A 21,610-nucleotide genomic window follows, 5' to 3' on the forward strand; every position below is an offset into this window, starting at 1 on the left:
TTAAGTAGTTTCTGCCAGTAAGGAATGTAAGGAAATTCCCCAGTAATCTTATCATGAATTTAATGATATCAAAAGCAGATTTTCATTTTTCATGATAAAATAATTACAAAACTTGTTTCTTTTTACAGAACAGTAGTATTTGTCACAAATTAATTAGTTATTATTACAAATATATTTTATATTTATGAATATTTAAGTACATATTTGGGACATGTATGCCACAATGGCGACCAAATGTTGACATCATGAAGATAATTGTTCCAAATGCAGTTTTTGGAAACATCTCAGATTAAAAAAAATTATTTACTTGCATCTGTTAATGTGTAAGTATGTGTACTCTTTTTTTCTTCTTTTTTAAGACAGGGTGTCAATTGAAGACTTTCAGGAGAGCTGTTGTTTTCTGTTTGAATTGTACATAATTTCTCTTGTCGACTAAATTTTTTCTCAACAAGTGTGTCATAACTTTACTGGTCTTCACTGGTAAATAACTTGCTCAGGGTGTTGGTATCCCACTCAAAACTTCCATATTAATGGGTCAATTTTGATGACGTCTCCAAATGATCATTTGTGCATCAGCATTTTACAAATTAACAAAAGAGCCATTCCTTGACAATTTGTAAGAAATTTCCAAAAACCTTGTTAATAGAGTAGTTCAAATCAGTGTTAGAACTTCCTGTTTTTTTTTTTATCAGCAAGCTTGTGAATATCCACATGTCTTTTACTATATGTCAACTATAGTGTGAGCTTAATCATCCTGTTTTAGATGACGACTTGTTAAATGGTAAACATACACATCACAAATACATCTACAGTCAGATTCTGACCATTTAATTTTGATCATGGATTGGGTGGGGCTGCTATTTTCTTTCAATAAAAGATATTTTACTTTCTTTATTCTCAAGAAAATGGTATTTTTTCTTAGATAATATAATGGATGTAAGATTATGTTTTTGTTTGGTGTGTGTTTTAAAGCAAAATATTTTTCAAGCTGTTTGAAAGCTGGAATTTAAATGTTAAAAAATTCATGCCCCTCCCTGAGAAAAGATATTGTTAGTCCCAAATATAATTGAAGTATACTGCCTTACATACTGTGGTGTGTTCAGAAATACTGCAGAAAACAAAAGTACAGTATATTTCATGGTATGCAACATGACTTTTCGTATATTTTATCAGCATGCCAGAAGACATGTACTCAAGTAAATCAGTCTCCACATCGCTACATGGTGTTTGCGGGGTCATTGATTGAGTGTGAATGCACAGGTCATAGCCATCACTCAATTTTGCATGTTTGCCCACCTACCACCACCACCACCATCACCATCACCACCACTACCCATGGCGTCCCTCCCAGTAGCAGTAAAAACACTTGACGCATACTCACCATACATTTCTACCAGCATACCAAATGGCATAACCAGCACAGACACCAGGAGGTCTGCAATTGCCAAAGACATGAGGAAGTAGTTGGTCATGTTTTGAAGCCTTCTATCCCAGCACACTGCCAAACACACCAACAGGTTCCCTAGGGCAGTGCACATAATTAATATGATTAGGGAGAGAAGCCCCCACCGCAGAGGAGTTGGGCCTGCCAACTCTTGTAACTGCAGTGAATCATTTGCATAATTGTGTGTCACATTCCATACGTCATTGTCACTGGTGTTTGCTGACATCCTTTACACTGAATTTTCTAAGTTTTTAGGCTATTATATCTCTCAGTGGAGCATCCTTTTTGATCATGTCTCGGATTAAATCACACTAATATATCCTTGTCACTCAAAATATCCATATACAGTCGTTCTTTATGCAAATCATTCTTTAGCAGGTCAAAATATGATTGTAAATTTTCTGAAGTACCAGTGCATGTTAAATTACCCAGTTGCCATTGGTTTAGATTTCTCACTGAAAAAAAAAACAAAAAAAAAACAAAGGACTTTAATCATCCAAAGCATTTTATTACATTTTAAAATATCAGTTTGCTAGATTGGTCAGTTTACTCATTTTTAAGACATCTACAGAGGTTATATGGTATAAATTTTTCCACTTTTTAAAAATACTTTTTCTTGTAGAAAAAAGTGCAGTTGTTAGTAGGCACTAGATTTGAAATACACTGCAAATTAAAAAAAAGATAATGAAAAAGCATGGATGATCAAATGTCAGATAATGTAAATGTTGAGGTAAGTGGATAAATTATATTTAATAACTTATGCGTACAATTGTGACATGGTTATGATATTTATATTTTATTTCATTATTATACATCTAGTATTAATGTCATTATTATGAATTGGTAGGCCCTTTATAATGAATGGGACATTATATTTTTTGTTTTATTTTTATAAATTTGTGAGAACAGCAATTTCATAACTCACCTTGTTAAGTTAATTCCAGTGAAATGCAGATCAATCAGTCATCAATGAAATTTTTAAAATCTCTCTAGAATTGAACTGTCACAACACTCCTGAACTTTCTCATTTCCTTATCTTGGTAGAATTTAATTGAAAAACTAATCATTATATATATTAAAGATTGAGATATGTTTCTCTAAATGATCTCATTTGGTGGCGAATTTGTCTCAAAGAATCCATTTAATTCCTGTGTATTTGTGAGAGAATTGTTACTAGAGCTGGTGTATTCCAGATGGCTTTGATATGTTTAATCCATGTAATAAATCATAAGAGTGGTACATATAATATCATGTGTTCTATCCCCGATATTTGTTGAGATATAACACACTTAATGCTGAATTCCATGAACTTGTATAGTCTTTCAGTGTCTTGATGTTATCTTGGATTCATGATACAAGAAAGCCTGGGCCTTGTGTTTGCCTTCTAGTCAGGCTGTGTCTCTGATGCTTCTGTCACTGGCTCCATTGGTTTTGATGGCTAAGTGGCAAGCAGGTAGTCTTAATAACAGGCTGCAGTAGACTGGGATCCTGTTGTATTTGCTAGCATTAAGAGCTAACAAGCTTTTCAACAGCTGCTCTTGTGGTAATTGGTGGAGGAGGAGGGGTTGAAGAGAAATTATATAGGAATGGAAAGGAAAGAGATTAAAATTTGTTTGAAAATTCGTTGTGGGTTTTTACAGACGTAACAAACTAGTTAGTGTGAAAACTTTTTTTGCTTGTAATTTTACAACATTACAAACTAATCAATCAAAAAAAAAAGGTGTCTTAATTTTGCTCTCAACTTCTGCAAACGTTATGAACTAGTTGGTATATTAACATGACAGATACCATTCCCTATCTGTATATTCTTACAAGTACATACAATTCAGTATGTATATAAACAGATATAGGTGTTCACGAAAACTGGGCATATTAGGTCTTAAATCATGGTATTTGAAATGGGGTGGTTTTGCAGTGATTCTTGCCTGTTGAAACAATGATACACCACTGCAGCATGTTGGTACATATTGAGATACGTATCATAATTTGTCAATACAGGCAAATAATTAAGAGGCAAATGACATAATGGCCATTGAAGATTGAAAGCAATTTATATAAGGTACAGTGTGTCAAAACTCACTTATTTCAACTGCAAGACCAAACTTAAAGACCTAATAATGTTTCCTACCTTAAATATTCTCAGCATGTTTTTTTTTTAATGTTTTCTAATTTCATGGTGTTTGTTTTTGTAATCATATCATTATGTGTTTTTTATCTTATAGGTGTTGTCTAATGTTGTAAAGCACTTAGAACTTCTAAAGATTAGGCGCTATACAAAGTCCTCATCATTATTATTATTATTATTATTATTATTATTATTATTTTGCATTCATTCTTCACCTTTAGTAATGATATGTGCATCATCAGCAAATTACTGATACATAGTGAATCGTGTATTCTCTGATCAGTAGGTGCCTGTTCTCAGAGGCCTGTTTATGTTCGCAGTCTGGGAGAATGTGACACAGCTGAATGAATCCTGCTCTTGTAACTCAGCCCTGACTTGAATATACATGTAATTGTTTCCTATGAAAACCAGTAATTATTTACTAAATGTATATATTTTACAAAATGTTTTAAATATTTGTTATATTGTGAGCATTTGTATGGTTCTTCCTTAGTGTTCATTACAGCCTAATTCTCATCAGCCGGAATTTTGTAGTTCAGTCAAGCATGGAGAAAAATCTGAAGATCTTTAATTAAATGAATTTGACCTGATCTCGATTTCTCAATCCATTGAGGCATTATTGTATTCATGTTACCAGCAAATCAGATAGTATTAATAATTAACTATTTATTTTATGCTAGGCAGTGAATTAATGGATTTTCTGAAAGAATAATTTTTTATATTTCGCTTGAGTGAAAAAAATATATATTTTCATTAGCTGTCATTTGACACAGATAACATTATAACATTTGACACAGATAACATTATAACATTTGACACAGATAACATTATAACATTTGACACAGATAACATTATAACATTTGACGCAGATAACATTATAAATGTGAAATTCACTAGACTCTTATATGGTCAGGTGGTAACTATGGCCAGCTCCTGTTCAAGGTGACTAAAATTCAAATCCAGTGAGACACAAATTATTTAGTTTTTTTAATATGGTGTTTTCCTTTGAATTGGGAAGGAGAATTATGCTACTGTTTATATTTTCTCTACCGCTCCGGTGGCCTAGTGGTTAGAGCGTCCGCCTCGGATGCGGGAGGTCGTGGGTTCGATCCCCGGCCGAGTCATACCAGAGACTTAAAAAATGGTACTAACAGCTGCCTCGCTTGGCGTTTAGCATTTAGAGGTTAGTGTTAGGACTGGTTGGCCTGGTGTCAGGATAATGTGACTGGGTGGGACATCATGCTACATGTCTGTGGCATGATGCCCCAGTGCTAGACATCACTATAAACTGCCACATTGCAGACATCATAGCGATATGACTGAAAAATTGTTAAAGCTACGTTAAAAATAAAAATCACATCACATATAATTTCTCTGCGAATAATCACAAAAGACAGCAGTACATGGACAGTAAACCTCTGACATTGCATGGGATCCAAAAAGATATCCACTACTTCAAACTGTTATACAGTACATCTTGCTAGCCAGTAGGTTTAAGCATAAAATAAAATGAAATTTTTGCTTCCTATGAGTGAATAATGGATATATTTCATCTCATGGGTAATAAACATAAGTATTGTGAAAATATGGAGTTTTTCACACATGCAATGAAATACATGTTATTCACTCATTTCAAGCAAATATCCTTTTTTTTCAAATGCCTGCCACAAGGTGGAGAATATTATGGTATAATGTGGTTGGTCCGTCTATCTGTTTGTCCATCTATCTGTCACTGATTGGTTTCCACACATATTATGTTACGTCATCTGTCCATTCTGTCTGTTTCCAATTTCATTTTGGAATAATAACTTGAGTTATTTACCATCTACAGATGCCATTATTTGTGGATGAGCTTTGGGTAAGGGAGAAACGTATTGATTTCATAGTTAAAAGCTAGAAGTGAAGGTCACAGTGAATGAAAGAAGAAACTTTAGTTTTAGCAGTTCTCCATTGTTTGCCAAGCTTTGTAGATGGCTTGCAATTGGGGTAAGGAAGTATCCTATTGATTTTAGGGTTCCAAGGTCGAAGGTCAAGGTAATTTTAACTGAAAGAACAAATAATTTAAACACATTTACTTGATTTATCCATTAATCTAGTTACCGATCTTTTTGTGAGGTTTGCAGTTAGAGTAAGGAAGATAATAAACAGGGCTTCCTTTGTCAGCCGGGAACAGGGTGAGGAACAGGGTGAGGAACAGGGTGATTTACATGGTTACTTTTACTTTGCACCTGCCTACTAAAACAAACAACAACATGAATCTCCATTGGGGTAGGTCCCCCACACGCCCACCTAATTTGGAAGCTCACCCTCCAACTTTAAATCTAATGGAAGGCCCAGTGTATATGGGTCAAAAGGTCAAGGTCACATTGACTTGAAATGGGGTCAAAAGTAAAAGTTTAGGGTCAATTATTGGAAGAAGAAAACTGGTTTCTGGATACAATTTTAGCTACCTATTTTACCTACAAGAATGATATGGATTTTGTTCACAAGTCATAAGATATTCCAAATCATATATTTTGTGTGGACTAAGAACATACACATGCTGCCAGTATTAATGGTGGATAAAGAACCCGAGAAAACTCTAGGAAGAACCACCAACCCACGAGAAGCTACTGGCAAGCTTTCTCACATACCCACATTGGCCGAATCCTAGACTCGAACCCACGCAGACAGAGGTGAGATGGCAGTGATCCATAACGGAGAGCGCTGTAGACCACTTGGCCACTCGGGGCCCTAAATCTTGAAAGATATTGGTGCTAAACATCATTGGTTGCCATTAAAGCTAGATAATATCAAAGTTTCATCACATTATGAGCCATTTAATTTCTCTCATTAACTGAGAAACTAGCCATTTTTCAGATGCATACGAATTAATACAGTGTTGATCAGTGAAATCTGTGGGTCAGCAGATTTCAGTCAAAAGTTGGAACACATGGTTCAATAATGCCACTGTTGTAAACATAAGAAGCAAACTCACACTATGTCAGGTTGTCTTCAGTCGGACCAATTTTGCACTTAAGAGTATTCATATGAATCATATTTTTATCTAATGCATGTTTTTTCTTCTCAGATCTGCTTAACAAATATGGGCCATCCTCACTTCATTCCCCCTTGAATCAATTTTGCACCACATGTGAATGTTTTTTTTAGATTAGTAACAGATTTTATCAGATGTGTCAATTTTTTTTTTGGAGCACTGCCAAAAAAGAACAATTACAAGTGACTTTGTTGACTGAATTACAGCTTGGCACCTCTTAATTCTAAACTGAATTTTTTGAATGGCATTTCAGCCTAAAATCTTGATTATTTTGAAGATTGGTTTATATCAGATAGCTTTTTAGCAAATCATTTCGTTCATTACAAACTTTAGTTACATTAAAAAATGGTGAAATTTATGATAAATGGTGTCATTAAAGGTTACCTGTATTAAGATATCACCTTTGTCAATAAAAGCAGCCAACATATCAAGAAAGAAATATCTATTAAACAGCCATTTTTCATGAAGGACCATTTTACTTACTTTCCAGAGTAGGCTGCATAACACAGGATTTCCTTTTTGTAAATTAGTATGTTTTAAGGTTCTTTTTATTGTATACCTGATGTATGTATAAGGAGGAGCAAATTATGTTGTGTTGTGCATCTGTTGGTCCATCCATCAGTTCCCTGTTCGGTTCCTGCATGGTAACTCAAGTTTTTCCATGATCTACAGTTGTAGCTGGCTTGTACTTGGATAAGGAAGAAGCCAGTCATTTTTGGGATGAAATGTCAAGGTCACTTTGAATGAAACAGAAAAGATGGTTTCCACACAGTAAATTAGATGTACATTGCAGTCCTTGACCAAACTTTGTGCATTGCTTGCATTTGGAGTAAGGAAGAAACCAATAGATTTGCGGGTCATAATTCAAATGGTCTCGTACATGGTAAGTCTGATAAGAAATTAATGATTCTACACATACCTTGAACAAAAATCAAGTGAACATTAAGGCTCATTGGTCAATAATCTGTCTAGTCAGCCATCCCCATCTAGTGACTACATAGTGAACTATTAACATGGTGCAGAACTTTTGTATTTGCATTTGAATTAATTTACAGCCTTCATTTAACTGATGTATTCATGTAAAAACCTCCAAGTACTGACACACTACTTGCCCTTACAATGTGAATGGTTATTCCTACATCTACCTCCATAGTAAAATCTTTAATATTTCAAAGTCATGGCCCTTGCAAATCAAAGTAAGAGACTTTTGATCACATGTACCTGTCAATACAGCATAGATTTCTCTTCAAAATGTATCTCTTGGGAGTTGTGATCAGCATGAATACTTCAAGAACAAATTTGATCCTTAGACCGCCCAATTGTCTGATCTGATACTAGTACTACATTGGGTATACAGTGTAAATACACAGACATAACACTTGTCAAACCATGTACATGTATTTGTCAGGCCTGTGATACTAGTACTGCATCGGTTATACAGTGTAAATACAGATATAACACTGTCAAACCATGTACATGTATTTGTCAGGCCTGTAATACTAGTACTGCATTGGGTATACAGTGTATATACACAGATATAACACTGTCAAACCATGTACACGTATTTGTCAGGCCTGTGATACTAGTACTGCATTGGTTATACAGTGTAAATACAGATATAACACTGTCAAACCATGTACATGTATTTGTCAGGCCTGTGATACTAGTACTGCATTGGGTATACAGTGTATATACACAGATATAACAGTCAGACCATGTACATGTATTTGTCAGGCCTGTGATACTAGTACTGCATTGGGTATACAGTGTAAATACACAGATATAACACTGTCAGACCATGTACATGTATTTGTCAGGCCTGTGATACTAGTACTGCATTGGTTATACAGTGTAAATACATATATAACACTGTCAAACCATGTACATGTATTTGTCAAGTGATACTAGTACTGCATTGGGTATACAGTGTATATACACAGATATAACACTGTCAAACCATGTACATGTATTTGTCAGGCCTGTGATACTAGTACTGCACTGGGTATACAGTGTAAATACATAGATATTACACTGACAAACCAATTAGTTGTCAGACCTGCTACTAAAACGATATCAACACTGACAGACTGTGTGCTTCTCGATCTGATACTAGTACTGCACTGGGTATACAGTTTAAATACATAGATATAACACTGACAAACCAATTAGTTGTCAGACCTGATAATAAAACGCATTGGTTTTTATATAATACTGACAGACTGTGCTTGTCAGACCTGATAACAGTACTGCACTGGATATACATTGCAAATACACAGATATAACACTGATGAACCATGTACAGTAGTTGTCAGACCTGATACTAGTACTACATTGGGTAGACATTGTAAATATACAGATATAACACTTTCATATCATGTTCAGACTTGAATCCATGAAGTCACTGGTGAGATGTCTGTGATATGTAAAGGCAAGTGCCTTAGACAACTCAGTCACCTTGGGCCTCAGCTAAAGTTAGGACTGTTTGTCATTTTTGTACCTAATTTTGTTATACTCCTTTGTTTTAATAACTAAGCAGAAGCCTCATAAAAATCCTTAATTGTGTATTATTATTTCCTGTACCTCCTTAAAATCAATAAAAAAAATATTAAAGGTTGATGAGTGCTGTATGACATGTAATGTCAGTTTCATGTTTTATGTCTGTATGTGATTATCACCATGAATTGTTTCATAATCAGTAGAAAATAATTGATAAAAATCATCCTACAGTGCAGCACACCTGTGTACATAATGGAAAGTGCAATCGGAGATGATTTCTGTTAACTTTAGCTCAGAAATTATTGGATGCTGTTTTTGTTTCCTAGGAATGATTGGATCATTTGTAATAATGTTTACATTTTCTGTCTGATGTGAATAACATTTTGTAATTGACTATGCACAAGGGACTGGCTTCAGGGGCAATTTAAACCCAAGCACAGGAGATTGGCTTGCACTAAAATGTATGGATGCATTCTTCTTCCAATCCCATTTCACCTGCATTGACATGTATAATATTCCAGCTCTGGTCTTTTTCCTTGTGTCCAAAATTGATGAAATTGATAAGTACTGGAAATTGTTTAAGATGAAAATGAATTCTGATTGGTAGAAATATACACCTGATCTGTAAAATTAAGCAACATTATTTGTTACAAGTTCAGAACTGTCAGAGCTCTTGATTTACACCAATGGATTGAAATTAAAGGTTTTTTTTTTTACAAATGAAAATATTGTTTTCATGGAATTCCGTGATCAATACATTATTTCCTTCACCATGCATGTCTATCATAACCATGAATGGTTCTTCCTGTGGACATGATCTCATCTGGGAAATGCAATTATTAGATGGTGTCTGTGCTGATTTCTAAACAATCATGTAGAAAAATGAACAGAATGCTTGAAAATCGTGCATTGTATTTTCCAGCCCTGCCTATATATCTTAATTGAATTCCTCCAATATTCAGAAAATTCCTTCTTTTTGGGGGTGGGAGTTTGGTGGGGGGCGGACATATCTGCAAGGTTTTAGTTAAAGAATAGACCCGTTGTGGAACTAAACCTTGATTTCAGATTAAGGCATAGTGAGAGAAAAATGGAGAAAAATAATTATGTGTTGAACAAAATACATCACTGCTGCAGTGAGAGGTGAACCCTTAAAACAGTGATTTTCATCCTATTTTTGCTACTCCCCAAATTGGCCACCAGCAAGACCTCCTGACCATCAGGCTTATGACTTGATTTAAAAAAGTTTCTTCTGATGACCCTTCATAACCCTAGTGAGGACCCACTGTGACACTGATTTGGGTCATGACCAGAGACTGGTACTGCTGCCTTAAAGGAAGACCTCAATGCTATACACTACAATCAGGAATCTTAATTTGTTAATAATTTGCAAGCATGTTTAAAAGTTGACACACATTTATTTACTAGAGTAAGAGATGATGATATTTAATTGCCTCCAAAATTACAATCAACACAGAAACAACCAAATGAATTTTTGTGACATTAGTGGATGAACTTTGCACAACGTGCATAACAGTCATCAAGAGTACCAATAAAACTTATTTTTTGTTTTGGACCGCTTCGGTGGCCTAGTGGTTAGAGCATCTGCCTCAGATGTGGAAGGTCGCGGGTTCGAACCCCAGCCGAGTCATACCAAAGACTTTCAAAATGGTACTAACAGCTGCCTCGCTTGGCGTTAAGAGGTTAGCGTTAGGACTGGTTGGCCTGGTGTCAGGATAATGAGACATCATGCCCCAGTGCTAGACATCACTATAAACTGCCACACTGCAGACATCGTAGCACCAGCATTATGTGCCAGCAGATCTGGGTCATTGCAGTTTGTTAGGAGTAATTAGTTGAGCAAACATACACCCTGGTCTGCAGGTGCATTATGATACAGCAGATCAGAGTCTTTTTTGTTTGCAGTTTGACTCAGCTTATAAGCAAGTATATTTGGTTGTAGCAATGTAATGTGGTTGTACATGTAGCACAGTTATGTACATTTTATACTTATACACTTGATACCTTGTACAGCATAATACCCTCATGGTGTGCTTATAAAATTAAAATTTGGGTAATTCTTCAAGTTAAAGCTTGTCAATAATTGTCCACCAATGTTGTGAAAACCTTGCTTCTATCATGTGAGAGGAGTTAGCTCCTTATGGCTGCAACCTGAAGTCTTCACTTTTGAGGTGCATTCTCTTTTTCGTGACATAGTCATGCTGAAGGACTCAGGGTACTAATTCAGTTCCCATAGTAAACCTATGTAAACACCATGATATTAAGAATTCAATAACTTAAAATTTGTGGGTGCTCATGATCAAACCTATATTTATTAGTATATGTGAAACCTGCATGTCAGCTTCTGTGTAGAGGAAAGGATATAAGCCAGGGCATTTTCTGGACATGCATGTGTTTGAAACATGTGCATTCAATTCCACACCAAATTTAAAGAGTCAGGTGCTCATTTTAGTAATGAGTGTTCCAAACTCAAGACTGTTAAAGGACTGAAATTCCATCAACAGAACAATGTCTCTATTTTTTTTCTTCTCACTTACACTAGGATAAGCTCTTAAAAAATTCTTTTTCCTACAACATAACTTACATTATTAACTAATCCTGGACAGCCTAACCCATATATACTCTATTTTAGGTTCACCCATTTCCAGGCTGGTTCCCATTTTTCCATACCATTAGTACCATGTGTCCTGAATAAAACATAGGTCTGATATCCAATTTTGAGATTGATTTAACCCAACAAGTTAAGTGATAAGGAACTGCCAGGCATGTTAGTAGTTTCCAAGAAAATCATAATTACTGAGGCTGCTTTTAGCAGCTGTTTCCCTCACATGTGCAAGGATTAAGACAAGTGTGGTTGTATTTTTATTTAGAGTTTTGACCAAATAGGGTGAGGTGTGTACTTACAAAGGTATGTAACTTGGCTGGTAGCAATGAATTTAAAGGTCCCAGGTTCAATACCTGCCCAGGTCAGCTGCTGCTGCCTGTCCTTGGTAAAGACATTTAGCTTCCATTTCCTTAGCATTAAATATAGTCAACAATATGTTACAAAGTGCAGTTAAGTCAAACAAAAAATATGTTACGGCATGTATGTGTATTATGCTGATTACAGTATAAATAATGGTATTCAATTCTGATCCAGTTTTACAGGAAGACAAATGGAGTAAAGGTAAATTACAGCAAATGAAGTCTCTAAATCAAGTTGAATACCAATCATATCATACATAGATCAAGCTGTTCATAGTTTGCAGGTTTTATTTATTTTATTTACAGTGGTTACTGTAGATATGTAGACTAAATGGAATTTTAACTAATAAATATATAATAACCAGTTGTTCATGTCCTCACAGGACCAGAGTGTTCTCAGTGAGAGATACAAGAAGAATGTAGATGGGGATAGATAGTACTAATAGACAATATACCACATGTAGATAACTGTGTGTAAACAGATGTTTTGCAGAGTTAAGATACTTAATGTCTTATAATTGTTATTCGTGTGGTGATATAATTACTCAGTGTTTGTTTTATATAAGCACAGGCCTCTTGGAAGTTATGAATATATGTATCAAACATCAAATAGAAAACCACACTGTTTACCTCAGATTTATACCCATACATGCACAGGCACACACACAGACACAGAGATGTTTAAACTTGGCAGTGTTGTCATGAAACTACCTTATTCCTAGACATTTGATGCAGATCACATTTTATAGGAACATTTCTGATGGTAAGGACGATAAGGGATAAAGAAATGGTATGTTATAATGTCAAACGAGTACAGTCTGTACTTGCTTATAAGTCAATGCCTAATGCAAAATGCATAGGCCCAGATTTGCCATTGCATAATGTGCTGGCAGATCTGGATCTGTGCAGTTTGATAGGAGCAATCAGTATGAACAAACAACAGACCCAGATCTGCAGATGCATTATTCTGTGACAGATCAGGATCTTTGCTGTTTGCAGTCTGACTCGACTTATAAGTGAGTAAACATGGTTTACACATGGATATATTTTAAATTGTTGCCACGATTCTGCTATCCATTCAAGAGACGTGAATTTCAGCAAAAAGGATCCCATGTTAGCATATCATATAACTCTGAAATAGCACATTACCCCAAAACATGATACAAGCTGCATACTAAACAGTTGTAATGAAATTTACTGGAATGTTATGAACTGTTGCCTCAACCACCATTAAATCAATGCTCCTTGCTAAATTGTATGTTCTCCAAGGGGCGATATATCATGGCACTGTAGCATGAAATCAAATTTCTGTGTTGACAGTCAAAGAAGTAATTACAGGCTAATGATGTTCCACATGTCCTTGTATCATTTATAGTTCCAGATTCATTAGCCAACATTGTATTAAAAGGTACGCATGATCCAGACACAAGTAAAATTGTCAGCAAAGCAGCTTTTTTCCTAATCGGAAAGAAAATCCTAAAAAAATCTAACCTACTTTTGAGTGTATATGTAGACCAAAGATAGGTCACTTTTGATGTTCATATCTATATGCCCCTCTGCTTTAGGTATGTAATAGTCCTTATACCCACTGCCTTAGGTATGTAGTAGTCCTTATACCTGCACTTGCATCCAACTTTTCTGTTCATAAAAATTTTTGTGAACACAACTAGGCCATCAGGTTTCATAGATTGGCATGAAACCTGATAAATCCTTTAGTTATACCCTTTGAAGATGCTTCTAGTTACAAAACATTTTGTGGTCCCCGAGTGGCCAATTAGTGTAAAGCGCTGACCTTAGATTACTGTCATTTCACCCCTGTCTGTGCGGGTTCGAGTCTGACCGGGCTTTGCCAATGTGGGTATGTGAGAAAGCTTCCCAGTAGCTTCTCGTGGGTTGGTGTTTTTTTCTGGGGGTTTTCCCGGTTCTTCCTCCACCATTTACACTGGTGCCATGTATGGCCTATCTTGTGCTACAAAATGGCATTAAACCCTATAACAATAATAAATCACTTTGATCTTGAATTTTTATGAGAGATATTGCCTTTTTTATCCAGCAGCTGAATGCAGTGTACCATCATTACTTGCTTATAAGTCAAACTTTTTTTAATGAAAATTTGATTCATTGCAGAGTAGGGGTCATCTTTGTAAACTCTAGAAATCAGCAGCACGCATCAAGACTGCCAATTCAAATATTTTTACAACTGCATGACTCTATTCCTATTCAGAAAGTGTATGTGGTAATCACGGTGTTTATCCATTTCATGATGGTTTTCATTACACAATAAAATGCATCGAATTAACATATTGCGAAATATTGTGAATCGGATCATTCTGAACTATTTTTATGCCAGTATGTGACCAATAATTCAAGTTTTGGATTTTTTTTATATATAAAAAATGTCGAGTGTTATGGATTTTAATGGATTTAATTGAATGTTGTCAGTTAGACATATTCCCCTCAATAATAAAATGTATGTGTATTTTACATTGGTTTTTATCTCATTTTTCCTACCTACTTATGTTTCATAATCTGTACCCCTCATTCACTCTATTGCCCATTTGTAGTGACTGGACCCATATACCATATGCACTCACAAGTCAAGCCCAACAGCAGTAGTGAGTATATATGGTATATGGGCAGAAACTTTAGTTGGAGAAGTTTTTCTGTGATGCCTTTGGCATGGATTTAACTTTTTTTTATATTCATGTTATCTCACTCTATAATGGCTCTGTTTTTAGTGAAAAGAAAACTCGGGTCACTAGAAACTGGCTGGCAAAATTCTTTCCTGGCTATCCAGAGAATGTTCTAATTTTCTTACGTTTGACCATATCCATCTGTATTGACCCGATTGTTATTTCATGAGAAGAAAAAAAATGTGTTAATACCATTCACAGGTATGGCTGTCCAGTGGGTTTATCTAATTTTTGTGTGTCTTGTTTGACCATGTGTATGTATTGATTAACCTGACAGCTTTTTTAACAAGAAGATAACAATGTTAATGCTATACGTGAGACATGATAATTAAGAGATCATGGTTTTATCGTGAGACATAAAATTGATATTCAGTAATGTTATTCACTGCATCACTTTCACAACCTTTATACTTCATTTTTAGGTAAGTTGGATGACAGATTATTATGTTCTGGAAGATTTTTTTGACCAATTTTGTCAAAGGTAAGACCCCAGCTAAAATAAAACATATTATCAACTTTAATGATGTCATATCTCTTTGTTTTCCACCAATGAAGAAGAATTGGTTTAATCTAGAGTTTGAAACATTGTATTAATGATCTGTGTTTTCATGCAATACAAGAAAATCAATATTTCATCTGCATGTGATATAATGCCATCCATACTGGTTCAGTTAAGATACAAAATTCAATGCCAAGATTGCCAACCATTCATACAGTTAAGTGCACAATTCAGTACCAAGATTACCAACCATACATACAATTAAGATACACAATTTAATGCCAAGATTACCAGCCATACATACAGTTAACTACACAATTCAGTGCCAAGATTGCCAACCATTCATACAGTTAAGCACACAATTCAGTACCAAGATTACCAACCATACATACAATTAAGATACACAATTTAATGCCAAGATTAACAGCCATACATACAGTTAATTATACAATTCAGTGCCAAGATTGCCAACCATACATACAGTCAGTGGCGTCGCTAGGCGGGTGCGGGGGGTACGGACCGCACTGGGTGACACCAAAATGAAAAATTGCAAATTTTACAGAGCATACACTGCTCGGTCTAGTCTGGAGGGGTGACACCATGAGTTTACTGCACTGGGTAACACCAACCCTAGCGACACCGCTGTATACAGTTAACACATTAACCCCTGGAGGTTTTTGTCGTTTTCGCCTGAAATTCAAGTAGGAAACACATTTTAAAAGCTATTTCTGAATAGATCAGAAAACACCAAATCCCAGGTGATCTTTCAATAACATATTGCCTAGTTGTGTTAGAAACATTGTTTTTCATTGGCTATTTGGCTCGCACATGAGCAGAAGGGTAAAAGTTGGAGGGTTTTATTTTTTTTTATTTTTTGCTAAACGGAGCCATTATTTTTGTATTAAGACCACTCTTTATTCCAAATGCCCATCTTATCCTACTTTTTGCAAAGGTTCAGCTGTCTGTTCTGAGACCAAAAAGTCCCAGACACAAAATTGGATCCTGACCACGAGCCAAGTTTGGGTAGAAAAAAATTGGGTCCAAAAAATGAGGTTTTTCTCTCTGTATTTTGTATTTCACCCTGAAATTCCAGATTATTTGGTATCATTGTAGAGCTGCATCTGTCTACCTTTCTATAATACCATCCACTTTAGTGTATCATGCATGACCATGACACTACAGAGCTTGGCAGTAGGCTACTACCTCCTGCCATGTTAACTCGTCACTAGGGGTTAAGTGTTAACAAGGATTATAGAATTTTTTTATAAATCGTCAAGGAAGGACTAAATTTTTAATTTATGTGCATTGTCGATGCACAAGTGATTAAATACGCAAGGAATATTCAGATTTGGTGACATCATCAAAATGCACTCTTTAACACATTAAACCCTGGAGATTTTTGTTGTTTTCACCTGAAATTTGAGTAGAAAATACATTTTGAAAGCTATTTCTGAATAGACCAGAAGGCACCAAATCCCAGGTGATCTTTCAATAACATGCTGCCTAGTTGTGTTAGAAACATCGTTTTGCATTGGCTATTTGGCGTGTGCATGAGCAGAAGGGTAAAAGTTGGATTTTTTATATATTTTTTTTTTGTGGTTAACGGAGCCCTTTTTTTTTGTACCGAGACCACAGTTATTCCAAATGCTCATCTTATCCTACTTTTTGCAATGGTTGATCTGTCTGTTTGCAGTTCATACTGGTTTGCCTTAGATGATAATAATAATAATAATAATAATGAGGACTTTGTATAGCACCTAATCTTTAGATGCTCTAAGCGCTTTACAACATTAGACAACACCTATGAGATAAAAAACATATAATGATATGCTTACAAAAACAAACACCATGAAATTAGAAAACATTAAAAAAACATGCTGAGAATATTTAAGGTAGAAAACATTATTAGGTCTGTAAGTTTGTTCATGCAGTCGAAATAAGTGAGTTTTGAGAGCCCTCTTGAATGTGATCACTGTGTCTTTGTGTCTAAGTTCACTGGGCAATTCATTCCACGTTGCTGTGCCCTGGTATGCAAAAGAACTGTCCATATGACTTTGTTTTCATAGTGGGAATAATGAGTATATGATTGTCAGAAGAGAAGCGTAAGTATCTTGCTGGTGTGTACACATGGGTTAGGTCGGATAGGTATGTTGGACTAGAGTCCCAACAGCGAAACATAGCACAGAGAGCAAATTTTGTGTTTGATTCTGGATCAAATGGATAGCCAGTGTAGGGTACAGAGCAGCGGGGAGGTGTGCTTTGATCGTGGTACTCTAAGTATGATCCGAGCAGCTGTGTTTTGAACTTTTTGAAGTTTCTGGAGCAGATATTGAGATGAACCAGACAGAATTGAGTTACAATAGTCCAGTCTTGAAAGTACTAATGAACACACAAGTGTTTTAGTGGCATCAACTGAAAGATATTTGCTAATTGAGCTGATGCGTCTCAGCTCAAGATATGCAGCCTTGCATATGTTCATGACATATTGGTGCCATGTGAGAGTACTGTCCAAAGTAACACCTAGGTTTTGTACTGATTGTGTGAATTTAATGTTGGTGTTGCTGATATTTATTGTTTGAGGTAAAGGATGTGAATGAGAAAGTCTTTGTGTTGTGATCAGAATGGCCTCAATTTTATCATCATTCATCAGCAGCTTGTTACATGTCATCCATGATTTCACATCAGAAATGCACCTCTCTACACCTTGGATGGTAGCATCAACTTCAGTTGGGTGGCTAGATTTGTATATTTGGGTGTCATCAGCGTACAATTGGTGAGACACTGGATGATAATCTATGATACTTGATAGCGACTGAGTGTACAGAATGAAGAGAACAGGTCCAAGAACAGACCCCTGTGGAACACCTCAACATAGATCAACTGGGCTGGAGTGTATTCCATTTGCAGATACAATTTGTGTCCTGTTGACCAAGTAGGACTTGAACCACAGTAAGGCTGTATCATGAATGCCAAATACATGCTGGAGATGGTGAAGTAATATATCATGGTCTGTTGTGTCAAATGCTGCAGACAAATCAAGGAGGGTGAGGACTGTAATCTTTCCGCTATCCAATACAGAGAGAATATCATTAACTAGTTTTAGAAGAGTAGTTTCAATACTGTGGCAAGGGTGATATGCAGATTGTACATTGCTAAAAAGACTGTTTGAATTTAGATGAGATACAAGCAGGGATAGAACAACCTTTTCTAAGATTTTTGATATGAATGGGAGATTAGAAACTGGGCGGTAGTTCTTTCAATCATTATGGTCTTTTGTTGGTTTCTTCACCAGAGGCTTTACAATGGCAGTTTTGAAAAATGATGGAAATTCCCTGGATGAGAGTGAGGTATTAATAACATCAGTTAGTGAAGGCAATACTGGATCTAAGCACTCAAGCAGCAGTGATGTTGGAATTGGATCAAAGTCACATGACTTTGGTGCACTCTTCATCAGGATTGTATGTACGAAATCCATAGAGACAGGTTCAAATGCTGCTAATGGTTGCCGCTCAAATTCTGTATCCCAACTGTATGATGACGATGAGTCAGTTGAAATTGTGGTGTCAAGCTTATCTCTAATGGTTTGTACTTTGTCATGGAAGACATTTGCAGACATGTCCGGAAGGTCGACTGGAGAGAAGGTAGTTGGAAGTGGTGTAGATTTGTTCCTTGACATTAGCTTGTTAGTAATCTTGAAGAGCTCTTTGCAGCTGGAACTTTCCATGATCTTAGTAGTGTAGTGGGCTGATTTCACTGCATGGACTATATTTGTGACATTCTTCTTAGTGGCTTCATAGATTTGCTTATGAATAGTGAGTCTTGTAGAAAGGCAGAGCCTCTCAGCTTTACAGCGGTCTCTTTCAGCAGTGCGAAGCTGGTCCCTAAGATCTGAGACCAAAAAGTCTTGAATCCGAACACAACATTGGATCCCGACCATGGGTCAATTTTGGGTAGAAAAAAATCAGATCCAAGAAATGAGGTTTTTCCCTCTGTATTTTGTATTGCACTTTGGAATTCCAGATTATTTGGTATCATTGTAGAGCTACATTTGTCTACCTTTCTATAATGCCACCCATTTTAGTGCATCATGCATGACGATGACGCTACAGAGCTCGGCAGTAGGCTACTACCTCCTGCCATGTTAACTCGTCGCTTGGGGTTAATGTGTTAAGAAACAAAATTCAATGTGCATAGTTCAGTGACAAGATTACCAACTATACATTCGAGTTCTGTACTTGCATTTATTCTGTCCAATTAATTAAGCATTTGTCTGTTGAATGAGGCATTTATGTGAGAATATTCATTCCTAAAAGCAGATTGATTAGATATGTGCTTAGAATGTATGTATACAAGCCAATAGTTCCTTGCTTTAAGACTATTGTTTATCTTAGCAATGGTTTCACCAATGCTGTCTTCAGCTTTTGAGAAACAGTGTAACTTGGGATAGAAAAATTGGCAATTTTGAACAATAAGAACCTTCCAGACATAGGCTGTATCCCTTATGAATTGGGCAGGTATATTATTCAATTCTGTATTTTTACCAGTCATAATATTGCTTAATTCCACATCAGTAAACTCTTCACCGACTGGTCAGAGTGATGCATATCATATTCTTTCTTTTGTAACTGATAAAACAAATTTCAACCTGATAGCATTGAAGTGACAGTGGGAAAGTATTCCTAGGAAAAGTTGAGATTATTATGCATCCTTGCATTTATTACCATAGCTTTTAAGAATGATATTGTTGTCCTCTTTGACTTTGGAATCATAACCAAGAGTTTTTGTTTTAGTTATTGCCACATTTGGTGGGGGCTTGTTTTTATGTTATTCCAATTTGTTTGGTAACAAATTACAAGTGAGCATTCAGTATATGCTCTCTTAAAGTCCCAGTGTTAAATTAAATACTCTTTACCAAGAAAATCGGTGCTTCACATTTTTAAATATGTACAACATCCTCCTAATTGGGACCTGGCAGTATTGCAATTAAATGCCCTACACTCTAATTTTCTGAAGATCTGATTTTTCACAGTTATGTTTGATGATTTGACCTGTGACAATCTTTCTTGTAAAATAGATTATGTAACTAAATGGTCACCAAGACCTACTGGAATAGTTCTTGACTGACAAATTTATCCATGATCATTACATAAAGTGTGATCTATCAATGTTATAGATATTGGTAAAGGACTAACCATTTCATGGGGGAAGGGTGATTTTCTTTGAACCTGGAATGTTTTTTTTCTCTTACCTTAAAATAATGATCTTTTTCTGTTAAAAGATGCATATATGTTTGTTTTTTTAAATGCTATTTGAGAGACAGAAATATTTTTTATAAATATCACAGGGCCACCACAAATTGAAAATTAAATGGTCTCTCCCATACACAGGTGGGTGCAGCAGTCAGTTCTTCAGGATTTACTACCCTCAAAATATTTGATTATTTATTAAGCAATGTTGACTTTCTGAAGAAAACATATTGAAATAAAATTTTCAAGTCTGATGTTGAAGAGTGACTTGGAGGTCTGTAACAGGTATGGATTACCCTTGATTTTGATTAAGGCTACAACTGATCTGCCTGTTTCATGTCTCAACTCACAGTATGTAGAACTTTCCAAGCAGAGAATGAAATATTGTTTCTAATATAGGTACATAATGCATGTTTGCCATTTCTGTTTCTTTCAAGACATGATTACCATGGCAATTTCTGCATCCATAACGTAATCATCCAGTCAGGCTTCTGATACAAATGCTGTGGCAGCATTAGATTTATGTGCTATTATTCCAAGTTCTGATAATGTGGGAGTAGTAATCTGGTTTATAGATGGATAAAGTGTCAACCTTTCCTTTGAAAGCATGTAACAGGGTTTTGAAGGGGTAGCATACAGGTCTGGTAATTGAGAATTTCATGAGGTGATCAAAATGAAAGAAAGTGAAATTTCAATGTGAATTTTTAAAAAAATCTGCATTTGAGATATAGACGGTGCATTTATTGTTGGTCAAACAAGAACAGAAAATTGCATTTACTCAATTTGCTATGAATAGTAAGCCCATTCCATATGATACACATGGATGTTAAGGCTGTCTTTTTCATTGGTAAATTTGTTGCTTAACTGACAAGAATTGGTATGTCTTGGGTTTGGACGAAAGTCACTGCATCCTAATATACAAGTGATTTTATGCTGAACTTTTTTGTTTTAGGCAGCCTATTTGATGACCATTCATTTCTTTGGTCCTAATGAACCTAACACAAGAAATGATTTTGTGGCAGATTTTTTTTTCAGTAGCTTGTTTGAGGACCATTTATATCTGGGATCCTAATATGCATTTAATACAA

General features: G+C 35.7%; 2 protein-coding genes across 3 annotated transcripts in view; one reads left to right on the forward strand and one right to left on the reverse strand.

Annotated features, from left to right (window-relative positions):
* LOC149799362 (uncharacterized) overlaps positions 1-2,919 on the reverse strand; it is a 30,416-nt gene extending 27,497 nt beyond the window's left edge. Inside the window, exons 1-2 of the mRNA XM_089958685.1 lie at positions 2,370-2,919; positions 1,382-1,899 (exon numbers count right to left, since the gene is read on the reverse strand). Coding sequence (XP_089814811.1) covers positions 1,382-1,670 — 289 coding nt within the window. The 5' untranslated portion in view covers positions 1,671-1,899; positions 2,370-2,919. The remainder of the gene's footprint in view (positions 1-1,381; positions 1,900-2,369) is intronic.
* The window catches only part of LOC149799360 (26S proteasome non-ATPase regulatory subunit 1-like), a 392,984-nt gene that overhangs the window by 105,680 nt on the left and 265,694 nt on the right, over positions 1-21,610 (forward strand). The window lies entirely within an intron of this gene.

This window comes from Sinohyriopsis cumingii, chromosome 5 (genome assembly GCF_028554795.1).
Source record: "Sinohyriopsis cumingii isolate HCF-2022 chromosome 5, ASM2855479v2, whole genome shotgun sequence".
NCBI lineage: Eukaryota > Metazoa > Mollusca > Bivalvia > Unionida > Unionidae > Sinohyriopsis > Sinohyriopsis cumingii.